The sequence below is a fragment of the Mobula birostris genome, chromosome 24 (genome assembly GCF_030028105.1).
Source record: "Mobula birostris isolate sMobBir1 chromosome 24, sMobBir1.hap1, whole genome shotgun sequence".
Taxonomy (NCBI): Eukaryota; Metazoa; Chordata; class Chondrichthyes; order Myliobatiformes; family Myliobatidae; genus Mobula; species Mobula birostris.
This window is the reverse complement of record NC_092393.1, coordinates 49,938,110-49,960,586: the sequence shown is the minus strand read 5'-3', so window position 1 is coordinate 49,960,586 and position 22,477 is coordinate 49,938,110. Positions and strand designations below refer to the sequence as shown.

Below are 22,477 nucleotides of genomic sequence, written 5' to 3'. Positions count from 1 at the left end.
TCTCCTCACCTCCTTCTACAAAAAAGGGATCCGTATGCTCCACGACCGCTGGACTAAGTGTGTACATGTAGGAAAAATAAATGTGCTAGGTTTTCTAAAATTGACTCCTTCTACCTTAGGCCACAAACTTATCAATCACCCCTTGTAATATGGATAACAATCAGTCACCAATGTCTACAAAGAATGTAAGAAACAGCTAAGAACTGACAGAGCATGACAATTAAATCATTAGAATAAATTTCTAAGGCAGTGTCCAATGCGCTGACATTAAAATACACTGTTTAGTACCAATGATTAGGATTTTTTTTAAAGGAACTAATCTATCATGTGAAACCAGACAGTTACTATCTGGATTTTTAACCTGCTTGCCCAAGATAGTGATCAGAATTAACCTGACAGAGTCCATTTTTTTTACAATTTGCAGAATGGGGTTCAAATGCTAACCTGGTAGCCAAAAGCAAGTTAGTGGCCTGAGCAGCTAAACTACTTAATTTTTTCTTGCCAGATCAAAACAGAGGAAGAGAATTCCAAATCAGAGCAGTGCTAGATATGACTCCTAGGAAGGAGTCAGAGTAATTAAGAAGTCCTATTTTCTTTACAGAGCCAGAAGTAGGAGTGCTCCAGTAGCAAGGGTGTTGCAAACCTTTCCAGAGCTTCTAACAATTCAGGAAATCCTTAGGGATTGAAAGAGTGCAGTTACAGACATGAGGCTGAGTTGTAATCCCTCTGTAAAGTGAATAACCAAAGGCTGTTTTGACATTACTCCACTAGGTGAGAGCAATGTAGAAATATTCTGCTCTTCACTGTGCAATCCCACGTCTCTTTGCCAATTCATTTCAGGGCAGAGCTCATACAAATTCATAAAGAAGGGTTTTACATATACCAAGGACCTTTAAGCAGAGGTATTTAAGAAATTAGGATTAATATTCCACTCAACCCCTCTGTATGACCAAAGCTGATCTGCCCCAGGTTTCACCTTGTCTTTGGTGTTGGTTCCAATGGTTTTAAAAATGATTGGCCTTCTATGTGTTCTCACTCCAAATTCTATCAGTGGAAACATCTCAACATCTACTCTGTCACTCCTCCTATGAATCACCCCTCTTCCAAATTCAAAAGAACACAGGTTTACTTTTTTTTTGCTGCTCTTAATAGGTTAGCTTCCTCATTTCAGTGATTGGTCTAGTGAATAACTTTAAGACTTCCTTTAATGCCAGTACATCTGTTCTTTATAAAGATAACCAAAACAATACAATATTTCATTTGCAGCGTCACCACATCACCAACACATTGTAATAACTCTTGTCTATTTTTAAAATCCAACAATCGGCAAGAAAAGCCAACATCTGTTAGTAATTATTAGCTGCACCTGCCTGCTATCTTGCTTTGATTTATGTGCAAGAACATCTTCTACCAAACATCTTACCCATACCAGCTAAGGACAATATTTCCAACTCAACTCCACTGTGAAGGCACAAAACTCCTGCATAATAACCAGTGCAAAGTCCCTGGCACCATTCAGTACTGACCATCTCCTGTGCAATGGCGCAGGGGTTCCACCCGCCAATGGTCATGGTTAACATCCACCTCATCATTGTCAAGTGTAACAATATTAAAAGGCATTTGGTAAGCAATAACAGCTGACTAGAGAAAAATTAGCTGCAACCCAAATCAGAACATGCACCTTAAGGAGAGAAAAAGAATAATTGCTAATTCTTTATTGACATTATCAGCATCATAAACTTCTCTGCACTAAATTTAAATTTAGGTAACCAAGTTCTGGATTCGATTACAGCAATTTTTATTTCACAGCATGTAGAATTGCCAAGTGCAAAAGCATCCATAAAAGTAGTCCAAATAAAAATCGGTGACAGATACAAAATAAATAGAAAATACAAAAGCAATTTGCATTGGCATTCTATTTAGAACCATAGAACCATAGAAACTACAGCACAGAAACAGGCCCTTTGGCCCTTCTTGGCTGTGCCAAACCATTTTCTGCCTAGTCCCACTGACCTGCACACGGACCATATCCCTCCATACACCTCCCATCCATGTATCTGTCCAATTTATTCTTAAATGTTAAAAAAGAACCGCATTTACCACCTCGTCTGGCAGCTCATTCCATACTCCCACCACTCTCTGTGTGAAGAAGCCCCCCCTAATGTTCCCTTTAAACTTTTCCCCCCTCACCCTTAACACATGTCCTCTTTTTTTTTCTCTCCTTGCCTCAGTGGAAAAAGCCTGCTTGCATTCACTCTATCTATACCCATCATAATTTTATATACCTCTATCAAATCTCCCCTCATTCTTCTACGCTCCAGGGAATAAAGTCCTAACCTATTCAACCTTTCTCTGTAACTGAGTTTCTCAAGTCCCGGCAACATCCTTGTAAACCTTCCCTGCACTCTTTCAACCTTATTTATATCCTTCCTGTAATTTGGTGACCAAAACTGAACACAATACTCCAGATTCGGCCTCACCAATGCTTTATACAACCTCATCATAACATTCCAGCTCTTATACTCAATACTTTGATTAATAAAGGCCAATGTACCAAAAGCTCTCTTTACGACCCTATCTACCTGTGACGACACTTTTAGGGAATTTTGTATCTGTATTCCCAGATCCCTCTGTTCCACTGCACTCCTCAGTGCCTTACCATTAACTCTGTATGTTCTACGTTGGTTTGTCCTTCCAACGTGCAATACCTCACACTTGTCAGTATTAAACTCCATCTGCCATTTTTCAGCCCATTTTTTCAGCTGGTCCAAGTCCCTCTGCAGGCTCTGAAAACCTTCCTCACTGTCTACTACACCTCCAATCTTTGTATCATCAGCAAAATTTATTCATTAATTGAGATTCAAGCCATGCCACCCAACAGTCCCCCAAATTTAATTCTAGCCTAATCACAGGACAACTTACAATGCCCAATTAACCTACCAACCAGTACATCTTTGTAATGTGGGAGGAAACCAGAGCACCTGGAGGAAACCCATGTGGTCACAGGGAGAATATAAAAACTCTTTACAGGCAGATGCAGGAATTGAACCCAGACCGTCGGTACTGTAAAGCATTGTGCCAACAACTTTCTACTGTGCCACCTTTCTTCAGACCTTTGTACCTTTTCCACCCAGCACCTCCCAATTTCTCACTTCACCCCCTCCCCCACCCACCTTACCCTCATATGACCTCACCTATCACATTCTAGCTTGGACTCCTTCCTCCTTCCCCCATCTTCTTATTCTGGCTTCTTCTCCATTCCTTTCCAGTCCTGATGAAGGACCTCAGTCTGAAATGTCAACTCTTTGTTCCAAGTCTCTTTTTAAAATCAGGAATTTGTTAAGGCAAGGTAATGGTTGCAAATGTGTACTTGGCGGCATACTGCATGCCTTCCCCACATCCAACTATGATGGTACAGTGGAGCAGACTCAATGAGCCAAATTGCCTAATTATGTTCATGTGTCTCATGGCCTTACATTGCCCACGTTTTATACTCACCTTAAAGCAATAGCCACTTCAGTGAATATTGCCTAAACTAGCATGAATCAATCCTTTCTGGGAAGAAAATACTGAGAAACAGTAAAAAAGCTTTTTCAACTATTACGACTATTTTGGTGGCAGTTGCTTCACATTTCAGTTGACCTCAGTGAGATTTGGAGGTGATTCAAAACCTTGTGTTAGATTACATTTTCATGGTTAATACCTGTACAAGCATCAAACAAAACTTGATTGAACCACACAAGGCAATACCCAAATATTCAGCCATTTCTGAGGAAAATAAAACCAGAATATAACTTCAAGTAATGAATAAGTAAAATTCTGAAAACTTAATACCCTAACTTACCGTGGTGTATTCAAAGTAATACAAGCAGTTGTCAGTCAGGATGAACCAACGGCGTTTCCATGTTTTCACTCTTCCACCTGTAGTTTGACAAATGTGTGTTTGGAAGGAAGAAAATAAAAGAGAAAATGCAAAAGGTTCACAAGTATCTCATTAAGCCTGAGGCACAGCAGAGCCTTTGATTGTGTCCATCTCCATAAAATGTAGGCAGTATTATCATTTGTCCAGTCACAACATGCTCTGCAATTTTGCCATCAATTCCAATTCAAAATAAAATCTAATTTTCTGTGCCTGGGAGCTACAAATTTAAGTGTGCTATTAGCTGATCAAATAATGAAGAATATTGTGGAAGATCTGGAGAGAGACACACAACAGGGCAATGCTTAGGGAAGGCAGCATAGAATAAAGTAGTACGTTTTACACACAAATACAACACCACATGCCACTGATAGGATGCACATCATACTGTACGTCAAGGCTTCTTCTACAATACTACTACCAGAATGAGATGAGCATTATCTGCATAAGGAAAGGCAAGACATGAATTATGAACTGCTTAGAATGGATTAAAGAATCAAAATGTGATTAGTGACAACAAAAAATGATGATTGCAGGGCATATCAAAGTGAGAGACCAGGTTTGCACCTTAAAATATTGGGAGAAAAATATATTCTATTTAGGTTACCATGATCAAATTAGCTTGAAGATGATTTAGGGCGAGGTGTACCTAGAATTGAATGGTTTATTATTCACATTCCCCAAAACCCATAATTGCCAATTTCCTATTTGAATATGATTAATAGGGAATAGTTATACTGCAGGATTTAGTTTTCATTAAAGACCAAATAAATAAAAGGAAAAAAACTAAGATGGAGAAGAGAGGAAGTTATTTCTTCTTTGCAGCTAATGGGGAATCAATACCAGCTCATCAGCAACAATTAATCAATCTCTCATTAGCACTCAGCTGATACCTTAGTTGAGTACATAACATATGATGTCATATACTCAAGATAACTTATATACTTAGATCTTAATAAGAGTAGGTTAAAAGGTCAGCACAACATCATGGGCCAAAGGGCCTGTACTGCACTGTAATGTTCTATCTTCTATTACAGAACGTGCTGATATCCATAACAGTAATCTGTTGCACCTTCTACAGCTGGATAACTACAAAGGGGCACTCTTGAAGCAGTACACAAGCACAGGACTACTGAACCAGAGTAATAATTAAAACAAAATTAACTCTGTCTTTAAAACACCTACTGAAATTATGAAAGTCATACAATTGGCCTTAACGTGAATATGATACAGATAAACCAGCTTCGAGTGGATATTGAGATGATTTAGTCAATTTCCTGCAAGGCACATTACAGTATAAAATTGTATACACTCTTCACTCCAATCATATTCTGAAAGAAGACCATTTAAGATTGAGAAACTTATATCAAGTAAATTCAAAAGGAAGCATTGATTAATAAGTCATTAAAAATTATATATTCATTTAAAGTTAATGTTAATTGAATTCAGGTGAAGTAATTTCAAAAAAGATATGCATTTTATCAAGGACTAGACCAAAATCAATACTGTACTGCAGTATAAAATTTACTGTACAACCACCGGGTCATGGGTTTAAACAGAATCATTGCAACTTCTAATGCAACAAATCATCTCCTGAAATAACCAAAGGGGTATGAATGTTAAGAGCTCTAGTCAGCTTCCCCAGCAAAACCCCCATTGTGCAGTTCAACAAAGAGTATTGGTCTATTCCTAGCATAAAAGCATGCAAAACAGTTAGACGATTAAAAATAATTTGTTTATCAGAGCTTGTTTCTTGTAATTGCTCAAAGGAAATGCCTACTTTTAAACAGTACATGGTGACTAGCGCTACCATCTGGACAACAAGTTGAATAACAGGAAAGCAACAAGCTGAGATTTTCTCTTCCACTAAAGGGCTGATTTGTTTTTGAAGCATTAAAACCCAAAAGCAGCATTGATTTCCAGATACACAAATGCTTCTTACAGTAGATGCATAGCTGTTTTGGAAAGATGGACATGTTCTCCACTAAATAATGAAGAGCTTTTTTAAAAAAAACTGATTTCCTTGAGTGATCATCTGTTGAGCATCTGTTCTTGCACACCTACTAGTATGAAATAAACCCTACACAGAAAAATTGAATGACATGTGGAACAGCTGTTACACCAATGCATTGTGTACAAAATAGCACAATGTGGATCTGGTCTGATATTCTGCACAATGATTTTTTTTAATTGCAATCAGGTCATCTATACAAAACAGTCAGTGACAAAGGGGGAAGGAAGGACAAGTCAACATTCCATTCTTGACTAAAGTATATTATTGATTGAAGCCTAAAAATAACGGTCAAAGGGAGTAAAAATATACCTCATGTAGAAGTTTATGGATCCAAATTTTAACATCAGAATCCAGAGTCTTTTTTAAACTTTGATTAATATTGCAATGCTGTACACAACACTGCGAATGTCATTTCTATACCAAGCATTTTTTTTTTAGTTACATTAATTTCTAAAGAAGTGGGCAGCTATATTTTCCTATATCTCCCTACAAATGTTTCTGCCATACACATGCCTATAAAGGTCTCTGCCACAAGGAGAATAGAATGGATATCTGTTTGAAGACCATAAATTGTGCTTCCAGCTAGACCCCAGGAGGCCTGATGCACATAGCCCATATGTGGAATGGGACCAGGCAGAATACATAGCTGAAACTGGCAACTCAAATTCCACAACACATGTTCATGCTCCAATTGAAATTTAAAAGTATATTGTCACTCAAAAAACTAAATGTCAATCGCCTGTGTAGGTGGCACTGCTATTGCAAGAGAGTCAAAATGACTGATATTAAAAGTTAAATTTTATTCTTTATACTAAAATATGAATATTTAGTTTAACACTGTGGTTAGAAAGCACAAAGCAGTCAAGAATGCTGCCAGAATAAAACACAGAACTGTTTGCTGAAAGGCCATCAGAAATACTGTTTCTCATAACCTTGTATAGTGTTACTGAAATACATCACAGTGTTGTATAGAAAACACAAATATTACACAGCCATCAATTCATTTCAGTGAATAATGGAGCTGATTGATGTCATTGGGACAAGGAGCAAAATAAAAACAACAGTCTGCTGGAGAAAATCAGCAGGTCAGGCAGCATCTGTGAAGGCAGAGGGATAGTTGCTGTTTCGAGTTAAAACCCCACATCAGGACTGAGTGTAGAGGGAAGATAGACCGTATAAAGAGGTTGAGGAAAGGGTGAGGCAAGAGCAGACAAGTGATAGATTGAACTGAGTGAGGAGGTGGACTGATGGGCAGTTACAGCCAGCTGGGGGGAAAGGGTGGAGGTAATACGTGGAGACAACAAAGAACTACAGATTCTGGTGTCTAATAAGTAAGGTGACAAGAGGAACCAGGTAGGGAAGGGGTGATGGGCAGATGGAATGACTAGGGAGGAAACAGAATACTGTGTTTGTGAAGCATGTGATTGACAGGCAGGTGGAATCAGGGGACATGAAAGCAAATGGGTAAAGGGTTGCTGGCTGGGGAAAGAGTTGGAAGGGGGTGATTGAGGGAAGATGATTGGTTTGGGAGAGACCAAAAAACACATGAAGTATGTGTATTGATCCTAGTATGTTCCTTTAGAACAGAGATGAGGATGAATTTCTTTTGCCAGAGGGTGGCGAATCTGTGGAATTAACTGTCACAGACGGCAGTGGAGGCCAAATCATTGGATATGGTTAAAGTGGAATTTGATAAGTTCATGATTAGTAAAGGTTATGGGGAGAAGCCAGGAGAATGGGGTTGAGACAGATAATAAATCAGGCATGATGAAATGTCAGGGCAGGCTTGATCGACCAAATAGTCTAATTCTGCTCCTATGTCTTATGATCTAAATACCTCTCACTGCAATACTCAAATTTTCATCAGCGATTTTGCAGAAGAGAAAATATGGAATCTGTGCAGTAACTTGTGAATATATACATAAGTGTTTATAACTATTGCACTTTTGTAACATATTAAACTGTTTTATTTTGTTTCTCTCTGCACCTTGTGGCACATTGGGCAGCAAACATGCCATTTTTATTTTAGCATTTGTCTGTTTTTTATGAGGCCAAGTTGTTAGCTCGATGTTCAACCCAGCACGGATGGAAAGCGTGCAAGGAGCCAGTTGGGTTCCAACCTGGGACCACTCGCCCTGAAGTCTGGTGTGGATGCCACTACATCACTGTCTGGCTATAATCAAACTATGCAAGACTTTAAGAGGTAATGGAAAAAATATTTCAAATTTACTAGTGAATGAGTGTCTAATAATGTCTACAATGGCACTGACTATTGCATGCATAATATTTTACAAAGTTAAATGTAACACATCCATGGTCTATGAAATGGAACTAAATCGAATTAATTGTAATTCATTTGTTGGCATGGCAATGTAGGAATCCAGAGCATGAGACTGCTTTCCAGGACAGTTAACAGCCATGCCTACTTCATAAGATCATTCAGAAAAAGGAGTATTTATTAATGATGTCATTACTGGGCCACTCCAGTGACTTGGCTCAAGAACTTCTACAGTAGGAATGAAAAATATGCATCAACTATCAACGAAAATTACTACAATTTTTGAGTCCAAAATTAAAACTAAAAAAAAAGGATTTTCTTATCATTTGGAATAATTACTATCAAAACAGATAAATCGGAAACTGTTAGGGAACATGTTTCGTATTATGATGTTATTTCATTTTAACTGAATATAATAAATATAAAGCATTCGGTAATGTTGATCAATAACTGGGAAAAGAAATCAAGAATAAAAGATAAACTTAATTATTGAGGTCTTCTGCTACATAATTAAAAATCATGCAGTTAAATTCAAAACAAGACAAAATTACATTTTAATTTTTAATTCCGTTTTCAAATGCAACTTAATCATACAGCATGAAGAGATTATTTAATTCAATGGGCCTGTGTCTGCTTTTTGCAGGAGCCAGGCAATTAGTCCCATCCCTCTCCTTTTGCCACATACGCTCAGTGGGCACTTTATTAGGTACACCAGCACACCTAGTCGTTAATGCGATAATCTAATCAGCCAATCACATGGCAGCAACTCAATGCATAAAAGCATGCAGACATGGTCAAGAGGTTCAGCTGTTGTTCAGACCAAACATCAGAATAGGGAAGAAATGTGATCTAAGTGACTTTGACCACGAAATGATTGTTGGTGCCAGATGGAATAGTTTGAGTATCTCAGAAACTGCTGATCTCGTGGGACTGTTGCGCATAACAGTTTCTAGAGTTTACAGAAACAGAAAAATATATCCAGTGAACAGCAATTCTGTGGGTGAAAACACCTTGTTAATGAGACAGATCAGAAGAGACTGGCCAGCCTGGCCTGACAGGAAGGCAACAGTACTTCACATAACCATCCATAACAAGAATGGTGAGCAGAAGAGCACATCTGGATGCACAACATATTGAACCTTGAAGTGGATGGACTACAGGAGCAGAAGAACACACTGGGTTCCAATCCTGTACCTAATACAGTTGTTACTGAGTGCATGTGCTTCATAAACCTTTGCTGCTTTTGGGACGTGGCTGGACAGGAGGGAGTAGGGTGGGATGTAGACTAATTGCCTTTATCTATCAGCACTGTTAAGGTGATGGCATACTTTCCCTTTGACCTGCTGCAATCCTTTGGGTGAAAGTGATTCAGTAATGGTGTTAGGTATGGAACTTCAGGATATTAACCTAGTGACATTGAAATTATGACAATACATGCCCATCAGGATGGTATAAAGCTCAAATTATGAAGGTGATGACATTAACTACCTGAACAACTAAAATTATAGAAGAATAACCAATTTTGAAGATATGAAACAATCATGAGTTCTGGCAACTAAATAATTTAAAAATTTTTAAATTATCTACAGCTCACAAAATTTGAAAACATGAAAAAATATTTCTTCAAAGTTAGTTTTAACTCACTGGTACGTCCTAATTTTTACATTATTCGTTCAAAGGTAAATGGAACAAACACAAATTTCACATTTCACTGTATTAAATTTTTTGTTAAATTTCAAGAGTCAAGCTTTAGCTTTCAATCACACTTGCAAGACGTCCCATTTACCTTTACCACTGCAGGCACCAGGATTTCCACTTACGTGTGAACATTTAGGATATGAAAATCAGTAGGACACTGCAAAAGCAACTGTCCCTGTAGGACAAAGGCCACAGATTGATCACCAAAGAAAGCAAAGCAGCAGTACAGTGGAAAACTGTTAAATGCAAAATGTTTCTACAAACTTCTTTTCTGATGATATCGATATTAATTGTTTGCTACAGAAATGTTTGGTTCAAAGGTAAATAATGTAGTAATTCTTTAACAAATAACAATATTAGTCTTGAGCTTAAATATATATACCACAACATTATTTTGGATAATCTACTTTGAGACCAATTAGCATATCAATTTCTGCTTTAAGTTTATATTTACATTTATGTATTTAAGAGAGATCTACTGTACTGCTACTTTAAGCTCACACGTAGCAAAGAGCTAACAAACACCCGCTAATGAAAGCAGCACACCTCTACCACCAGCTGAAAGACAGAGACCAGCAGCACCCTGGGCACAATTAGCTACATGTCAGTGTGGTACATACCTCCTGTGTGTATAATGAAAGAGGGCCAGTCATGTAACAACCAAACGGGAAGGAAAGAAAATTAAAAAGAAAAACAAAATTAATTTTAGAAATTAACCCTTTGAGTACTAGAATTGCAGAAGTGACTTGATAAACCGACTTTGCTTTAAAATGAGAGCATTTTACAACTTATTTTGCCTCTATTTTGTATTTGAACTATAATAAAGTATTCTGAACACCTGTATTTTTTCAAATAACTTTGCAATGTTTTAAACTCAGTATTATTTTCAGCTTCCCCCCCCACCCCCAAAACACTGACAATTCCAACATTGCTATTTCACACATGGAAAGAAAAGCACTTATATGAAACTCCATGCCAAGAATTCACTTTAAGAGATTTTAAAAATGTACTAAAGGCAATTAATTAACAGATAATATCACTAGTTATGGCAAGTTCCAGATTATTAATGTTGAGTATTACATAATTTATACTCTTTCCTGAAGAAATGCTCTAAATCATCCTTCACCTAAGTAGAGTCTGAGATTTTTCCCTACATGTTCAATCTACTTCACAGTTAATCCAGCAACCAAATTAGCTTCTTATCCTTCTGGACCTCTCAATGATCTAAATCACTCAAATATCGAAAAAGAAATAGATACAGTACATAGGCTTATGACAACCAAAATTAAGCCACCATGGGTCAATACAATATGGCAGTAAAAAAAAAAGTGGCCAACATAACCTTTGCAAATGTTCTTTTAACTACCACATTAAGAAATTTAAGTTAATTTCATCCCAATGATAGCTTTTAATATAAAAATAAAAGTAAAAATTCTCTATGTAGATACCGATTTGAGGTTGAATCCATGCTATCAGCATGCTAATGCAGATTTCAAATCGGGTACCAACAACTTGTTCATCTTTTTCAGACAATTAAAGTAAATGTTAAAGGAAAACATAAATTGTATTTGTTTTTTACGTCCAATTTCTTTGGAGATGTCATTTACTTAACAGTCTCAAATATAATTGATTCAATATAAGTGTCAGATTACTGAGTCACAACTGTATTCTGGGTGCATTTCTGTCTTTTAATACTCTGTAAAATAAATTCTTGCGCCAGTGAATGCAAAACTGCAAACCGGATCGCTCAAAGGGTTAAAGTGAATGAACAGAATTTTCAACATAGGTAAAAGTGAAATCATTCAAATCTCTTAAAATTATAACAAAATATTTTGCGTATACAAAATTTAAAACTGGGCTGAAACGTCAAAGCTGGCTCAGATTTCAAAACAGTCTGTACGAAATCTTTCATTTAGGCCTTAGTTATGAGCATTAAGCCATGCCACAAATATCACACTACTGTGCATCAGTATACCTGCAAGATCATTTAACTGTTTCATTTAGTGAGAGCAACCAACAAGCAATATTAACTTGAAACTGTTGTTATTAACAATGTATTAAACAGTATATTTAATGAGAGATCTAATCTCTCTGTTTGACAATGAATAGTACTATACCAAGATGCAGTATGTCCTTTCAAAAGGTGATAAATGCATAGAATTACTCCAAAAAGGAACTGCAATTCTCCATAAAACTTTGATGTTGTGCTTCATATTTCGACTCCAAATTGTGTACAAGCTACTCACTTTACAATCTATATCTAGTCCAGACATCCTACCCTGCAAAAACTCATTTCAGGGAGGTAGTACCCCCGCCCCCCGCAACCCCATACCCACCCCGGCACGTCAACCTCCGAGGGTGTATGTAATACTTTGTTTAGTGATTTTGTCTAATCTGTAAACCAAGTTGGGTATATGCAGAAAACGTGACATTAAAATATGTACTTATATTATATATATCATGTTTATTCTATTACAACTTTAAGCAAGTCTACAGGGAGTCTGGCCTCATCACGTAGGACATCAATAGCTCTTCAGCAGCTAGCCAGCTAGCTTAAATAACATTAGCTATGTTGATGAACGAATGACATCTGTTAAACTCACCTCAACGTGTCTGTTACCCACCATGGGCAAAAGAAAAGTCACTGTTGCAAACAGTGCAGCGAGCAACACTGTCATTATTTTTGAGGTCGCCTGTAAAGCCCGCCCACAGAGAAAACTGATAGCTCTACTTAGCGCGAAGAGAGTCCAATCAGGATGCTTGATCTCCCTCTCCCTCTCAAAAAAAATCGATTTCTGGAATATTGTATATAATTTCCGGGCATCAGGGAGCCACTATCAATATGCAGGAGACTCCCAGAACTTCCAGGAGAGGTGGGATGCCTGCTAGTCACACAATTAAGTACAGATTTCTAGCATAAATCCATCTCTCTTGGTCCTCTGGTTTCCTTCCACAGTCTAAATACATACCACGTAGAAGGTTAATTAGTCATTGTAAATTTCCCCATGACTTGGCCAAGGTTAAATCAGGGGTTGCCAAGCAGTGTGGCTCGAAGGACAGGAAGTGCCTAATCTAAGCTGTATCTCTGTATAAAACTAAATAAAATAAAACATAAACTATTTGAATTCCAGAAGCTGAAAAGGCTTTGTAATACACACAAAATGCTGGAGGAATTCAGCAGGTCAGACCACATCTATGGAAATAAATAAACCTGTCTTGATGAAGGGTCTTGGCTCAGAACATCGACTGTTCCTCTCCATAGATGCTGCCTGACCAGCTGAGTTCCTCCAGTATTTTGTACCTGTTGCCCTGGATTCTCCAGCATCTGCAGAATCTCTTGTGTTTATGATTAGCTGAAACTACTTGGACCTTTAATCCTCCACAACTGAAATAATATTAAAATAATATTCAATATTTACACAATGGAATTTTCTTGGAAATTTATATGATATCTATATGCAAAATAGTGGATCTTCTTTTTCCGCTAGGAGAAACCAGTTTCATGTGAATCAGATAAAGGATATAACTGTGCAGGACAATGGAATATACTGTCTTTACCATTTGTCAAGTTGCATCAACATCTAATACTCCCAAGTCGGTGGGAGGGGAAGCAGAATTTCATCCTAAGCAATTTTCTCTCCACTTGCCCAACCTAGGAAGGATATAGGTACTATAGCTCTAATATAATGCATGTTTCCATAGAGTGAATTGTTTATAATGTGATTGATGGATTAGGGATATAGAAGAGATTCTGTAGAAGCTGGAAATCTTGAGCAACACACTCAAAATGCTGGAGGGACTCAGCAGGTCAGATAGAATCAATGGTGGGAAATGAACAATTTCCCTCCATAGATACCACCTGACCTGCTGAGTTCCTCTGGCATTTTGTGCATGTTGATGGATTAGGGAACACTGTTTGTATTATGTGGCCTACACTGTTTGCTATTAGGCATTGACAAAGACCCTAAATTTGAATACAAGGTCCAGGTGACTGGTGTTCAAACTGGAAGAACTGTCCCACAAACAAGTTAAACATCAGCCTGCTATTCTCTTCTGCATCTTCTTTGCTTAATTGTGACTCAAATCATTCTAATAGGCATAGATTCACAAACAATTCAGCATGTTAAAACCTAGCATTCCCGAGGCACTATAAATCACCGGCAGCAGCATAATATGTAACCTCATGGTCCAGCATATCCTTGACTCTACGATGACTACCAAACTCGGTGATCAAACCCATATCAATGAGGACTGCAGAAGTGCATGCTGGGAGCAGTGCCAGCATTACCCAAAGCTGAGGTGCCAACCTAATGAAGCAAGCACAAAAGATTGGATGCATGCTCATCATCAAGCAATGAACAGTGCCTAGCAATCTCATGACCAATGGAACTGAAAGCTCGGCAAGCCTCTCGTTTCCAGTTGGAGATGGTCAGCCATACAGTTAATGAGAGGAAGAAGCTCCAGAGAATTGTCATCCTCAGTGACAGTGGCGCCCAGTATGAAAAGGCAATGCTGAAGTATTCTTAACCAGTTTTCACAAAAGTACCTCCTTCCAAGATCCAATTATAACAAAAAGCAGTCTACATCCAATTTAATTCACCCCATGATATCAAGTGACTCAAAGCACCGCATGTAGTCAAGCCTAAAGAATCAGACATTATCCCAGTCCTGGTTGTTAATGCACATGATGCATTTCACTGTATGTTTCAGTGTCAATGTGAAAAATAAATGAACCTATACCTGAATCTAAAGACTTGTATTCCATAACAACGTGCCTCTAGCAAAGCAGTTCCGGTGAAATTACAATAGGGGTTTCTATTCAATAACATGGAAAATTGTCTGTATATGCCCTGTGCTTTAAAAAGCAGGACAAGACCAATCCAGCTAACTACTTACTGCCCAAACCAGACTCAGGTCAATCATCGGCCAAATGGTGGTCAACAGTGCTGTACTGGGCACTTACTCACCAATACCCCTGAAGAAGGCCCTTGTCCTGAAACGTTGACCATTTACTCTTTTCTATAGATGCTGTCTGACCCACTGAATCCCTCCAGCATTTTGTGTGTGTTACTTTGGATTTCCAGCATCTGCACACTTTCCTGTATTTGTGATTCACCAATACCCTGCTTGGGTTTCACCAGGACCAACCACACCAATTCTCCCCACAACTTCGAACCAAGCTTAGTTCCACAGATGAATGCAATTGTCTTTGATCTCATGGCAGCTTTTGATCATCTTTGGCACCAAGAAGCCCCAAAGCTAAAGATAATGGGCATGAAGGGGAAACATGCCAAACAGTCCTTGGCTCTACTATCCACAACTGCTACATTGGTGAAACTCCTTCTATCGAATCAGAAGTGGTGATGTTTCCTAATCATTGTACACTGCTAAATTCTATTCACATCTCCCCAGTAAACAAAGCAGACTATCCTCAATACTGCATGACCTAGACTGTATCCAGACAAGTTTGGTATGTTGCAAATAACATTACACCACAAAAATTCCAGACAGTGACTATTTCCAAAAAGCAGGCTCAATAACAGAGAGTCTAAACATCTCCCTTTGAAAGTTGCTGAAATTACCATTGCTTGGTTCTCCCTTAAGGGTCAATATAAACCTGAAAGCCAATTGGACAAGCACATAATACTGTGGTCACAATAACAGGCCAGAGGCCAAGTATCCTGCACCAAATGACTTACCCACTCATGTCCCAAAGAGTCTCCACTAGTTTAGAAAAGTCTTTGGCACCTATAAACAACTAGGGAGCATAAGACTCTTGCATAGTACCGTAGCAGCTTTATGTATTGCACTGTACTGCCGCCGCAAAAAATATTTCATGACATATATGCGTGATGATAGAACTGATTTTGATATGCGTCTCTATTGTGGACTGAGAGTGCGGGAAAAGGACAAGGAGAGGGGAATCATGATAGGGAAAAGGGGAAGGGAGTTGGCTGCACCCATGCCAACCCCCACAACTGGCACTGCTCCTCCACCACCTGTCCCACACCTTTCCTGCCATGCTCCTCCCTCACCATTCCCAACGTCCTTTGCTCCTGCCAGATTTAGACTCGCTCTCTACTCCACGTTGGCAAATACAGTACTGTGCAAAAGTCGACAATTTCAGCAAGACTTGGTTCCACCACTGGACACTATATGAGGTCCATGAACAAGAAAGCTGACAGATTCAGATTTTCTGAATCTCAAGGTTAAGTTCAGTCTTTGAATGTTTGGCTGCACATGCACAGACATGGCAGCAGCTGTGTGTGGAAACTCTGGCAATTGCCTTTATGCAACAACATCATGGAGACTGGCATACATGAAACACCCTTCACAACCTGTGTACATCCCAAAATGCTTTACAGATGATAGAGTTTTTTTTGTAGTATAGTCATTGTTGTAATGTAGGAAATGTAGCAGCCAATTTGCACATAGAAATATGATAATAATAATCTATTTATTTGATTACAGGATACATGTTCACCAGGACACTGGGGCAAATTCTCTGTTGTTCTTCCAAATACTGCATTATTTCAATTATGACCACCCTAAGTGACTGGCATTGGTTTAATTTTCCATATATAAAGCAGCATTTTTTGGACATTAAACATTTTTGTGCTTAACTTTCTGAAGGCTGGAACTCACTGGACTCAGAGACTACTAAATGAACTACAACTTTCATTTTATTTAGTATCCCTTCAGATTTAAAATAATATAAATAGAATTCTAATCATTTCTTTTGACAGGATTTTGACCATGTGTTCTAAATTAATTTATCATAATGAACATGAGATAATTTACACAGCATTAAAATAACTTTAATTATCTTGTTAATACTTCATTGAAAGGTAGAAAAGGAAATCTATAAGAATATAAGAAAGGATGTGCTGGTATTGGGGAAGGGGAGGGGCCAGAGGAGGTTCACCAGAATGGCAATAAAAAAGTTAACGTATGAAGAATGTTTGATGGCTCTGGGCCTGTACTCACTGCAGTGTCAAAGGAAGAGGGGGATTGCATTGAAATCTACTGAGTATTGAAAGGCCTAGAGAGGGTGAACATGAAGATAATGTTTTCAGTAGTGGGGGAGTCTAGGATCAGAGAGCACAGCCTCAGAACAGAAGGAAGTTCCTTTAGAACAGATGAGCAGGAATTTCTTTAGCCAGAGGGGGTGAATATGTGGAATTCATTGCCACAGATGGCTATGAAGGTCAAGTCATTGGGTATACTTAAAGTGGAGGTTGATAGGTTCTTGAGTAGTCAGGGTGTCAAAGGTTACGGGAAGAAGGTAGGAGAATGAAGTTGTGAGGAATAATAAATCAACCATGATGGAATGGTGGAGCAGACTCAATGGGACGAAGAGCCTAATTCTGCTCTCATGTCTTATAGTCTTATATTAAACTTTTAAATCTAAAATACAAATTACATTATTCAGAGCAATTTAGAGCTTTACAAGTGTCAATCATAAACTTTTTTTTTGAAATAATGAAGTTTGGCCACAAGGGGGATAGATAATAGACACTAGTATCAGAACATTACCTGGTTGATATCTAATATTTGCTTTTTAATTTTCTACTGAATGATTATGCTCACTGCCTATATTTAGCTTAACTTTCAGCTATTTGGATAATAAATTGTTTTATCGATGAAGTTCTGTTAAATTTAAGTTGGATCAATGATTGGAAATAACCAATGACTGGAAGCAAATAATTCACAGGTTGATTTTCTTTTTCACGTAATCAATGGTGCTTAATCTCAATATAGCTTCTATATGTTTTTTTTTTCTAAAACAAAGGCAATGTGGAATTGGCCATGTGGATTTTCACAGTTCTCACCTTGAAGTACAGTCTAGAATCAAATCCAGGTACAGAAAATTAATAGCTTACATATTAAACCACTATACAAATCAATCCCACCCTTTTGAGTTCCTTTTAATGAATTTCAATTCACTCATATCTGCATATAAAAAATGAAAAGATTAAAATTGCATCATAAATCTGTGATATATAGACACACAGGAATGATTATTATGGAATGAAATAGTTCTCAGGTGTACAGTGAATTATTGGCTACAATTTATTGATCCCAGATGTTAAGAGCTGCAATTTACATAGCTAGATCTTATCACTAATTCAAATCATGCATTGCTTTAAATCTATGGGGGGGGGGGGAATTTACATCAGGTTGCTGGCCCTAAATACATGAGAAAGTAATAGCTTTACATTGCATTGTGCTTCTGAACTTAGTGGGCCCAAATTTCAGAGAGAGAATAAAACAAACAGCTACTATTACATGCTTAGTGTAAGCAACATGAGTAGTTACTCCTGCAAAGGGTAAATGACTTTAGAATCAGAATAACCCATTTTAATTCTAAATCAGATTTGTGGAAATTATTCCAAATAATTATGGTCTGAAGATATACTCAAAGATGATTGGATGCTTGCAATAGTTTTAAGCATTAATTACCAGATGTGATATTAACAGAAATCACTTTGTGTTAGCACAGCTTTCCACTGTGTGCTGTTATAACACAGTCAGTAGTCTATCCTTATTTAATAGACTAATACCTTCATTAAATCAGAGTTCAGAGGAATAAAAAAAAAATGCAACAGGCAATGATTCACTAAACTCTTTGTTTCATTTTTTTAGATAAATTGGAAGAATACATTATGCAAAACTTCTATTTAATGGAGAAAATGACATTTCAAACCCTCAATTAATTACATGACATTTTCAAAATGGGCAAATGTATTTCAACGAAGACAATTTTCTTTGTAAATGCTTATCCTGACAAACCTGTGGCTTAATAATTGATTATTGTGAATAATTAAATAATCTTTCAATGCAATAAAATGTTAGGACCATTTTGGTGGTATTCGTAGCACAGGATGTATTTGATTAGAAATGAGATTAAGCAGCAATGGACGTTGCATGGAGGAAGAACAATGCAGATAGAAATGGCTTTAATGAATGTCAATGCATTCTGAAGAATGAAGGATAATTACTGAACTGTTCAGCAAATTTCAAAACAAAATTGATCAGCAGGTTTTAATGGTTGAAGCCCTAGACCTTCAACTGCTAAAAATGTGCAATATAATTGGTCTCTTAGCATTTGTTAAATAAAGGGAAGAATCAATTAGCTTATAAATTTGACCTTAAATTCCTTTTAATACACTAGTCAACCTCCAGTGGCACTGTGGAAAGTGAAGGTTAATTCTGGGTAGGGAGGATTAAGGTGTATACATTTTAATCCAGAGCACACCATTCTCATTTTAAAGTCATACGTTGTTATTTTATACAATATACTTCAATTCTGGTTACAGGTAAATGATAAAATGTACAGTGTTTTTTTAAAAAATGGAACTAAAATGCAATGGCATTCTATTTTAGAATTATTACAATTTTATATTTGCAACGACAATCAATATTTCAGTTGGTTATAGCAATCCCTTTGCTACCACAGGAAATAAAACAGAATTCATTCAAACCACTTATCTACCAAAATTATTAGCTATAAATGTTAAATCAGATTTTCACATAAAAAGGTATTAATATATTATTTTGGAAGCTGGATTGAAAAATCCTTAAGAATCCACCAAGGAAAATTCCTCAAATTGCGTTCATGATAGACTGAATACTTAGCAAATGTTTTTTAACATGATTGATATGAATAATCCTAAACCCATCAAAATTATTAGGAAGAAAATTTATAAATCACTAATTGTTTTTCATTTAATGAAATGGGGCTTAATACAAAAGGCATTTTGAGTACATTATTACATTTCTGTTTGACGTATGTTGAGATTTGGATATGATTCACTGGGTATATTTAAAGTGGAGGTCAATAGATTTGTAATTAGTAACAAGGGTTACCAACCTGGGGTCCATGGACCCCTCGGTGTATGGTAGGGGTCTACAGCATAAAAAAAAGTGGTAACCCTTGGGTTTCAGGGAGAAGGCAGGAGAATGGAGTTGAGAGGGATAATAAATCAGCCATGATGGAATGGCAGAGCAGTCTCAATGGGCTGAATGGCCTAATTCTGCTCATGTCCTATAGTTTTAAATGGTCAGGTTGAATTATACTAAATTTCAGGATTATACAGAAAACTTAAAACTTAATTTTTTTAATGTTCATATATCCTTAAGCACCACTAACTTTCATATGTTCTGACTTGCTTTTACATTTAAGTTCTAATACTTAAAGAATTCAGTACCATTCTTCACTATAATTTACCTTCTTAACGCTGTTTTCACAAAAATGTACTATAACTGTTTCACACTATAAAACTCAACTGACTTATTGTAGCGAAAATAATTATAATTATTTTCTGAAATATTTCCTGAAACTAAACCGAGTTAACTAACCTAGTTTGAGGAGCCAGCCCTCTCGATCTGGATTGAAGAATGTGTGGGTCAAGTCATTGCCATCATCTTCTGGAATTTTGAACGGTTCGTTCTTAATACTTTCATACAGATTCTGTTAACAAACATAGGAATTAGGTACATTTTATTAATAACTATAATGTGGATCAAATATAAAATACAACCTTTTCCATATTTGTAAGTCTGTGAATTTTCAAGTTCCAGCCATCAAGGATTAGTTTACTTAGACTGCCACAAAGTTATTGTGGACCTGAGTATTGCAAGTCTTAATGACAAGGTCAGAAAAGTAACTCTCATCTCATGGTCAGGTGCAGAGTAGCTAAGTTAAGGATTGAAAGCCTAAAGTTAGAAAATTTAACAAAATAGAATTCAAATTAAATGAACAGTGAAAAAGGACAAAAAGACAAGAAATGAGCAACAGTATGTCATTTTCTTACTTTTATAGTGTTAAGATTTATACATTAAATTCTGTAGTTTAGCTTCACTGTATTAAATATATTCTTTAATATTATTGCTATACTATTTTGCTCACTAATCAGTCAATATTAAAGAAACACATCAAGTATTTTTCTGGCTCTGTTTTTGAGGTTATGAAACCATAGCAGTTACTAATTCCACCTTTTAAAATCTATATATAGTACTACGCAAAAGTCTTAGGCACGTATATAGATGGGTGCCTAAGACTTTTGCACAATACTGTAGTAATTTTATGTATTACATCGTACTGCTGCTGCTGCAAAAAAAACGTGATAATAAGTTTACTTTGAACTTTCGTGTGCGAGTGATCATAAACTTGATTCTGATATAGGTCTCTATTGTGGTGTGAGAGTGGGAAAAGGGAAGGAAGAGGTGAATCATGGTTGGGAAAAGGGGAAGGGAGAGAGGATGGAGCAGAAAGCACCAGAGAGATTCTGTAATGATCAGTAAACCAACTGTTTTTAATCAAAGGACCTTGCCTGGGGTTTCAGGGCTAGCTGTGTCTACATCCACGCCAATCCTACCCGTGGCACACACCCCTCATGCTGCCCGCCACCCTCACCATTCCCACCATCATTTGCTTCCACTGGAGTTACAAACTTGCGCTCCGCTTCATGTTGACAAATACAGTACTGTTCGAAAGTCTTAGCTATACATACGATCCTAAGTACTTTTGCACAGTACTGTATGTTACTCAATGCTGCCTCTGTCACACAAACACAGCAATAAATTGAAATACTCACACGTAGTAGTTCTTCAGGTAAGTCACCACCATCATTTATTCCTCTGTTCATCAGAATGAACCTCTCCACACTGGGTTTATCCTTAACATTTGGATTATGTAGACTAGTATTCAGCATGATAATCGCAAAAGATAACACATAGCAGGTATCTGCAGAGAAAACTGGACTTCAGTTTTGTACTTAAATTAAAAATACATATTAATATAATTAATATAACTAGGTAGATTAATATTTCAGTATGGACTAGACGGGCTAAAGGGATTCATTTCTGTGGTGTTGTGTTCTATGAGGACTCTAATATGTTTATGCAAAATTTGCAAAAATTAGTATGTTTTCAAATTGGTAAAATAAATGAATTGTTTCTGAAAGAAACATCTCCATATGTCACCCTGCCACTGTTCTCTCGAGGAACTACTGACACCGCCCCTTTCCTTGTCAACTTAAGTATATAGCATCACCATTGAGCGCATTAAGAAGGAACACCCATCATCAAGGAGCCCACTCCTCCCACCATGCTCTCTTCTCACTGCTACCATCAGGGAGGAGGCATAGGAGCCTCACTTCCCACACTACCAGGTTCAGGAACAGTTAATCCTTCAACCATCAGGCTCTTGAACCAAAGGGTTTAACTTCACTTGCCCCAACACTGAAATGATTCCATAACCTATGGAGTCACTTTTAAGGGCTCTACAACTTGTGTTCTCAATATTCAGTGTTTATTTATTATAATTTTTTTTTTGGTTTTGCACATTTTGTTGCCTTTTGCATATCGGTTGTTTGTCCATATCTATCGAGGGCATTTTTTTCACTTATGCACAGTTCTTCATTGATTCTATTGTGATTATTTACTATGAATGTCCACAAGAAAATTAACCTCAGGGTAGTATATGGTGACATATATGTACTTTGATAAATAAATTTACTTTGAACTTTGAGAAATCAAATTAGTTTAATCAACACAATATTCA

General features: G+C 37.2%; 1 protein-coding gene across 5 annotated transcripts in view; it reads right to left on the bottom strand.

Annotated features, from left to right (window-relative positions):
* The window catches only part of cyth1b (cytohesin 1b), a 265,069-nt gene that overhangs the window by 5,771 nt on the left and 236,821 nt on the right, over positions 1-22,477 (bottom strand). For 4 of the 5 annotated variants that reach the window (XM_072242622.1, XM_072242621.1, XM_072242623.1 and 1 more), the window contains exons 8-10: positions 21,510-21,658; positions 20,271-20,383; positions 3,845-3,923 (exon numbers count right to left, since the gene is read on the bottom strand). In XM_072242622.1, the coding sequence (XP_072098723.1) occupies positions 3,845-3,923; positions 20,271-20,383; positions 21,510-21,658 (341 nt within the window). The remainder of the gene's footprint in view (positions 1-3,844; positions 3,924-20,270; positions 20,384-21,509; positions 21,659-22,477) is intronic. The other variant, XM_072242617.1, reaches the window with a different exon arrangement.